Source organism: Aphis gossypii, unplaced genomic scaffold, assembly GCF_020184175.1.
Source record: "Aphis gossypii isolate Hap1 unplaced genomic scaffold, ASM2018417v2 Contig01105, whole genome shotgun sequence".
Taxonomy (NCBI): domain Eukaryota; kingdom Metazoa; phylum Arthropoda; class Insecta; order Hemiptera; family Aphididae; genus Aphis; species Aphis gossypii.
This window is the reverse complement of record NW_026083463.1, coordinates 11,586-18,968: the sequence shown is the minus strand read 5'-3', so window position 1 is coordinate 18,968 and position 7,383 is coordinate 11,586. Positions and strand designations below refer to the sequence as shown.

General features: G+C 27.2%; 1 protein-coding gene across 1 annotated transcript; it reads right to left on the bottom strand.

The window, feature by feature from the left end:
• Positions 1 to 4,956: 4,956 nt before the first annotated feature.
• On the bottom strand, positions 4,957 to 5,726 carry LOC126555794 (uncharacterized). Its single transcript, XM_050210672.1, has 2 exons — positions 5,525 to 5,726; positions 4,957 to 5,330 (listed from the first exon to the last, which is right to left on the bottom strand). Exons 1-2 carry the CDS (start codon positions 5,724 to 5,726, stop codon positions 4,957 to 4,959), a joined length of 576 nt encoding a protein of 191 aa, XP_050066629.1.
• Positions 5,727 to 7,383: the final 1,657 nt, after the last annotated feature.

Sequence of the window (7,383 nt, the reverse complement as noted above, 5' to 3'; positions counted from 1 at the left end):
TCATTCAACTGATTGTACGTGGCACGTTACAAATTTGGCGCAGTCGGTAGGATTCTTTCAAATAAGAATTCTTTGGTCGAACAATTTTATTTTTTCGAACTTAGAAAATTTTCGGGAAAAATATTTTTCCCACTTCGAAAATTTTTCGAAAAAAATTTAAAATATATCAACGTCAAAGAATTCACGGAGGCACATTCGGCAACGAATCACTGTTGAAGAATACAACTGCAGAACATCAACTTCAGCGACTCCGAAAGAGAAAGAATCAACAAGTAACACCACGGCTCAGCAATCAAGAAGAATGGAAGCATCGACTCAAACCATCGTTGTGTAAGCATAATTTTTTTTTCTTAATGTAGAATAATTTTAAGCGTTTAACTCTGTTCGCGTCTCCTTTGGAATTAAAAACTCCATCGTACAAGTTACTTTTAATTGTGAAGGTGTATATATATATATTCCCCGTGAAACATTAAATAAAATATCTTGATAAAATTAAATAAATAATTTAAAAAGAAAAATAATTTAGAATAAGCAAAAATAAAAAAAGAACGCAACGATTAAATAAATTTAATATTTTAATAGTACACTTAGATTATTTTCACGCATAAAATTTTTGTTCAATAATAAAATAATACAACTCTATTTCAGTTATAAAATATATAAATATTTCAAATATAAATAATTTTTCGAGAAACAAATAAATAGATATTTTTTTTTAAAAAAAAAAGAGACATAAATAATTTTTCAGGAAAAAATAATAATAGAAATATTTTATTTTTTTTTTAAAATAAATAAAATATTTTGACAGAAAATTTTTCAGAAAAAAAAAAATAATAATTTAAAAGTTTTAAAATAAGATTTTATTTTATTATTTTATTTATAAAATATAATAGCAGAAGAATAATTTTTTTTATTATTAAAAAAAAATTAATTAATAAATTTTGTTTTAATATAAAAGGAAAGAAAAATTATTTTAATTACTTTAAACATTTTTAATTACGGAAATTAAATTATTTTATTAAAATTAAATATTTTACAAGAAAATTATTTTTTTATGCGGAAAAATTATTTAAGATAAATATCGTAAGAATAGTGTAAATAAATTTATTTTAAAAAAAAATAATACAAAAAAAAAGGAGAATATATTGTTAAATAAAAAAAAAAAAATTTTATAATTAAGGGGAAAATATTTTATTTAGAGAAAATTATACGTGAATATTACGGAAATAAATATTTATAGAATAAAAAAAATTATTAGTGAATTATACGTCAAGGAACACGCAAGAAAAAAAAGAAAGAGTTTATTTTGTGAATTAAAAAGAATATTAATTGAGAATTTTATTGAAGGCAGTTAAGACCTTATTTATTGAATTATTGGGAAGGCAAGTAATAAGTCCTTATATATTGAATTATTTTAGGCTGAAAAAGTGCCATATTTTAAAAGTTGATGAAAGGAATTATTTTGGGGCGGATTTGAGCCATATATATTGTGAATTAAATAATTGTGAATTTTATTGGGCCGAGAAGAGCCGTATATTGAAAAATAATTTTGAATTTTATTGGGCCGAGTAGAGCCGTATATTGAAAAATAATTGTGAATTTTATTGGGCCGAGAAGAGCCGTATATTGAAAAATAATTGTGAATTTTATTGGGCCGAGTAGAGCCGTATATTGAAAAATAATTGTGAATTTTATTGGGCCGAGAAGAGCCGTATATTGAAAAATAATTGTGAATTTTATTGGGTCAAAAAGAGCCGTATTTTGTGAAAAAATAATTGTGAATTTATTTAGGCCGGGAAGAGCCGTATTTAGCGATTTTAATAATCGGAGATTTTATTAGGCAGAAATAAGCCGTGTTATAATTAAAAGATAATTGTGAATTTTATAGGCGAGAAAGTCCTATCGTGTTGAAAAAAGATTTACTTGACGTATATTGTGAATTTTAGAGAGGATAAAAAATCCTAGAGAAAAAAAAATAATAAAAAAAATATAGATAGAAATAATTGGGGGAATAATAAAAATATTACGAGAATTTTATAATAAAATAATATTGATAAATATTTTTAAAGAAATTAATGTTTGATTAATAATTGGAAAAAAAATAATAAAAAATTTATTTTTAAGAAATAAAACATATTTAATTTAAGTTATAATAAATGAATATACAAATAAACGTATGAATAAGGAAAAAGAAGAAAATAGTTATAGTGAAAACGATAGTAATAGTTCGGAAGAGGAAACAGATACAACAAAAGAAATCGGAACTCACGTAGAGTTAGATAAAAATATTGAAGTAGATAAATTAGTAAACATAAGTATAAATACGAAAGAGGGTAGCGACTCTACACAGGGAATTAATAAGGAAAAACACGTAGGGAAAAGTTTGTTAGATACTACTGTCAAAGAAGACTCAAATACCGGATTAGAACAAAGATTAATAGGGTTACGTAGTACACCAAATTTAATCCATTCAGAATTAGGACCAGTAAAAAGAAAGCAAAGAGCAAAAATGTCTGGTGTAAAGACTACAATTGAGCAGGTCACTGCCATGATACCAATTTGCGCCGATGCAAAAGACGTTTGTTCATTCATACGGGCATGCGATTATGCATGTGAGGCCGTAGATAAAGAAACTATACCCTTATTAGTGAAATTTATTAACACTAGGATCACTGGTAAAGCGTTAGAAGTATGTCGGTATAAGGAAACTAGTGATTGGGAAACCATTAAAAAAATATTACGGGGGGCTTTTGAACAGCAACTGTCACCACAAACATTACAGATAGGATTAAATTCTGTTCGTATGAAAAATGACGAAGATGTACTAACTTATACGGGTCGCGTAGAACAATTGTATTATAATTTATGTAATGCAACTTTGGCGAATAAAACACCGGAAGAATCGAGAATTTTGAGGCAAACTTGAAAGATCAGGCTTTAGCAATTTACATAAATGGGTTAAAAATGGATTTACAAACAATATTACGAGCTAGGAACCCAGAAACGTTAGAACTGGCAATGCAAATGGCTAGGCAGTTGGAAATCGAATTTAGTTTTAACAAAGAATTACAAAATAACGAAACTAAAGTAAATAACGGAAATAAAAATAATAACGGAGATCGTTGGTCAAATACAGGGTTGTTATGTTTAAAACATTTTGTTTAAAACGTGTGTTTAAAACACGTTTAAAACATCACAAAACAAACATATTGATTTTGTTTGAAACGTTTAAAACGTATGTTTTAAACGTCAATAAAAAACGTGTGTTTAAAACAATATTTTTAGTAAATTTTAAATCAAAAAAATGTATGAATTTATACATTTATACCTATACTTTTAGTACCAGATCACTTCACTCATTGATTCATTATCATTATCTATAAATTATAATAGTCAATAATACAATATTATCAACTATAAAGTACCTAATATATGGTTAAATATAAGATAATAGGTAAATAGGTAAAATAAGACATCAACCAAATAACAAGTCTGATAAGTAAAAACAAAAAGAAATATTGTGTTTATTGGTCCTTCTCAAATTATTGATAAATCAAAACAAAATAACAAAATTACAAGATCAATCATCAGTCTTTTGTTACTAGGTATAGTCTATAAGGCATAAAGCTAATAGTTAATATTAATATAAACTGAACAAAATAAAACATGTTAGTAGGTATCACTCATGCAATATATAATAATAAAAAAAAAAAAACAATATTAATAACTTTATAAATTTAACAAAATAGTAGGTAGTAACTAGTAGGTAACTATAGTCTATAGTGAAATCTTACAACTATAGTCCTTGTAATAATAAAAAAATTAAGTATCAATTTCAGTATCACAATGCTTATTTAAGGATTTGAAAATTGCTACTAATTTTGAAGATTTTTCAACTCCTAACCTATTCCTTATTCTGGAATGCACTAAGCCATATGTTGAAAAAATACGTTCAATGCCTGCCGATGAAGCTACAGCTGTAAATAGTCGTATAACCACTTCAAACATTTCATGAGTTATATTTTTTTTAATGCTAACCACCAAGTCAATGGTTTAATATTCTTGACTGTACTTTCTGAAAAAAGGTAATCTTTAAATGGAAAGGCCCTAGCTTGAAATTTTATTATTTCCGACATTATCTCTTGGTGATATATATTTACATAATTTAAAGTAGAGTCTAATTGGTCATCGGTGAGTTTTATACCACAATACCTAGGATCTAATATATAGGCCAATAAATGATACTCAGTTAATGCCATATCTAACCTATCATTAAATAAATTAATCATTGGAGCATTATGTGTCTCTAATTCGAAAAAACTTTTCAGACCCAACCATATATCAGTTGCCTCACTAATGGTGCAACTATCTGCCTGAATCAAGTCTAATGATATGGCTACTTTTTTAAGTATTACCAAATATTCTTGGGCCATTGTTTTGTGTGTAGATCTTTGACTTTGGTAAAAATAGTAGCTTCAATGGCTGAACGGTTGTCATTACAAACTTTATATAAGATATGCCAATTATCCAAATAGCATTCTATAGTATCAGCAAGTGTATTCCATCGGACATCTTGAGGAAAAACTAATGCTTTTCCTCCTTCTAATTTATACCTTGATCCAAAAAAATGACTATGTTTAAAATATTTAAATATGGTTTTAATATGGGCTTTAACACCAGGGACTTCTATATCATGAGCAAGGAGGTTGAGTATATGTGCAGAACATCCTAGAGTAATAATATGTTTATTTTGCAGACCATCACATGTGGCTAGATTTTTTCTCATTTTGTTCATATTGGCAGCATTATCTGTAACAACACTGCCAACTGTGCAGCCAAAAGATTCACAAAATATAACAGATGACTCTACTAAAGTTACTAAATAATCCCATGAATGACTATTATCTTGTGTGTCTATTGTATCTAACAAATAAACTAAGCCACCATCAACATCAGTCACAATGCCATACATACTGTCTTTCCTTGCAACTCTTTTTTAACCAAACTAGTGAGAGAATCATAAACTTGATTTAATAATTCATTGGAGATACTATGCCTATTTGGAGGAACATAACCAGGGCGTAACATATTCACCAATTTGACAAACTCTACATGTTCAACTGCACGGAAAGCAGTATTTGTAGCATAAATAAAGCGTGCAACTTGAATATCCAAATTATGTTTATCAGCTTGTGTTGTTCGTACAACAAATTGATTCAATGATGGTAACACCTGAATAGTCTTTATTGGTTCATTTCTGCTAGACATGTTTATTGGAATTCCTTGAACTGATGTGGTATTTAAATATTGAACGGTTGAAATATCAGCATCTACAAACATATTATACAGTAAATAGATATACTACATTAAGTTAATTTCAAACCTATTAAATAATTTTAAAAAGTATTATTTACAAATTACAACACTGCAATTTATGTACTTACCTATAAGTTATAAGTTGGTTATAAGTAATTATAAACGTATATTATTTTAATTTATTATTTTATATTAAATGTTTAATTACTTGAAAACGATGGAGTATCAACATCTCCATTGTTTGAACTTCCAGCTCCAGGACAATTTTTATTAAAATGTGTTTTCATTCTTGCCACTAAAGCTGACATTTGTGTTTGACAGTTAACACACTTGACTTTCAATGTTTTGGAATCTGTCTTTACTTCAGTAAAATATTTCCAAATGGCATCTTTTTTTCTTCCCGTAAACATAATTGGTTTTTAGGTAATTACAATTTTAGTAATTAGGTAAAGAATAAAGCTTAAAACCACATGAGTATAAATTATAAAAACAACAATCAACAAAATAAATTATAGAACGAATGAACGATAAATTAAATGTTAAGTTTATTTTATGATTACGATCACTGAGAGGTAGATAAGATTATAATAATCACGATAAATATTGTAGAATGGTAATGGTTTATAGATAAGCCGTGGTCTATGATTTTATAATATGTAATTATAATATTATATATTATTATGTCTATGATATCATTGATATCATTACCCATTGGTATCAGCCATCAGGTATATTGTATAAAACTATAATATTATCTACTATCTTGTTATCATGAATTCATGACTGACAAAGTGATAAAATATGATTGTTTTGAATTTTTAAAGTATTTATAAAAAAGTATTTTATTACAAATACAAAAAAGCCCAACAATGAATACAGCATTTAAAATACTTTCCATAATCCATATACTAAAATTCTAAAACGAAATACTGTGTTCAACTTTGATTACCAAAAATCTTTCCATATCCAAAATAATTACCTAATTAACTATTATAATTTATAGAGCTTTATTAAAATGTTTTTGTATATGTTTAAAACGTGTTTTATTTTGTTTTAAACGTTTTAAACATGTAAAAATAATCATATTTAAAAAAACGTTAAAAACACTGTTTCTTTTGTTTTAAACGTTTTATTTGATTTTTTTGTTTTTTTTATAAAAAACGTGTTTTTTTCCAACCCTGGTCAAATAACTATCAGGGAAATAATCCAAATGGACAGAAATTTGGTTATAAGCAAAATTATAATCGTGGTCAGAATAGACAAGGTCCTAATAATTATAATAATGTTAATCGTAATAATAATTTTAATAATTTTGGTCGCAATAATAATAATAGTAATAACTATCCGCGTAATAATAACGGTCAATATAATAATAATAATCGGAGACAGCAAAACAATCCCGGATGTTATATTTGCGGCAGAACTAATCATGTCGCTCGCGATTGTCGTGGTAATGTTACGCAAGTTGCGCGTCGGAATAATAATAATAATCCGCAACCGCAAAATAATAACGCACGACAAAATACTAATAATAATTTTAACAATAATTCGGCACCAATAACTTGTAGTTATTGCAATAAGATAGGACACGATAGTGTTAGCTGTTATAGTAGGCAACGGGATGAGCGTAATAATGCAAACCGGACGGGAAACGGTCAAGTGTCGAACGGGAACGGCGTCCGTTCGATCAACCAAATAACGGCCGTAACGGAGGAATTATCACCCAACGATGTTTCACCATCGTATCAGTAATTAATGAAAATCATGTTACATTTCAATCACCTAACTTTAAAACAAATACAGCAAATCTTCTTTTAGACACCGGTAGTGAAATCAATTTAATAAAAATAAACAAATTAATAGGCGAAACATTAGTAAACGAAAAAGAAAAAATAAATTTAAAAGGCATTAATGATAAAATAGTAACTACCATAGGCAAAATTACAATAATATTAATATTAAATAATAATAAAATAAAAACGGAATTTCATGTGGTCGATAAGGAAATTCCAATACCGCGAGATGGAATTCTAGGTCACCACTTCCTGTTACAAACTAACGCGATAA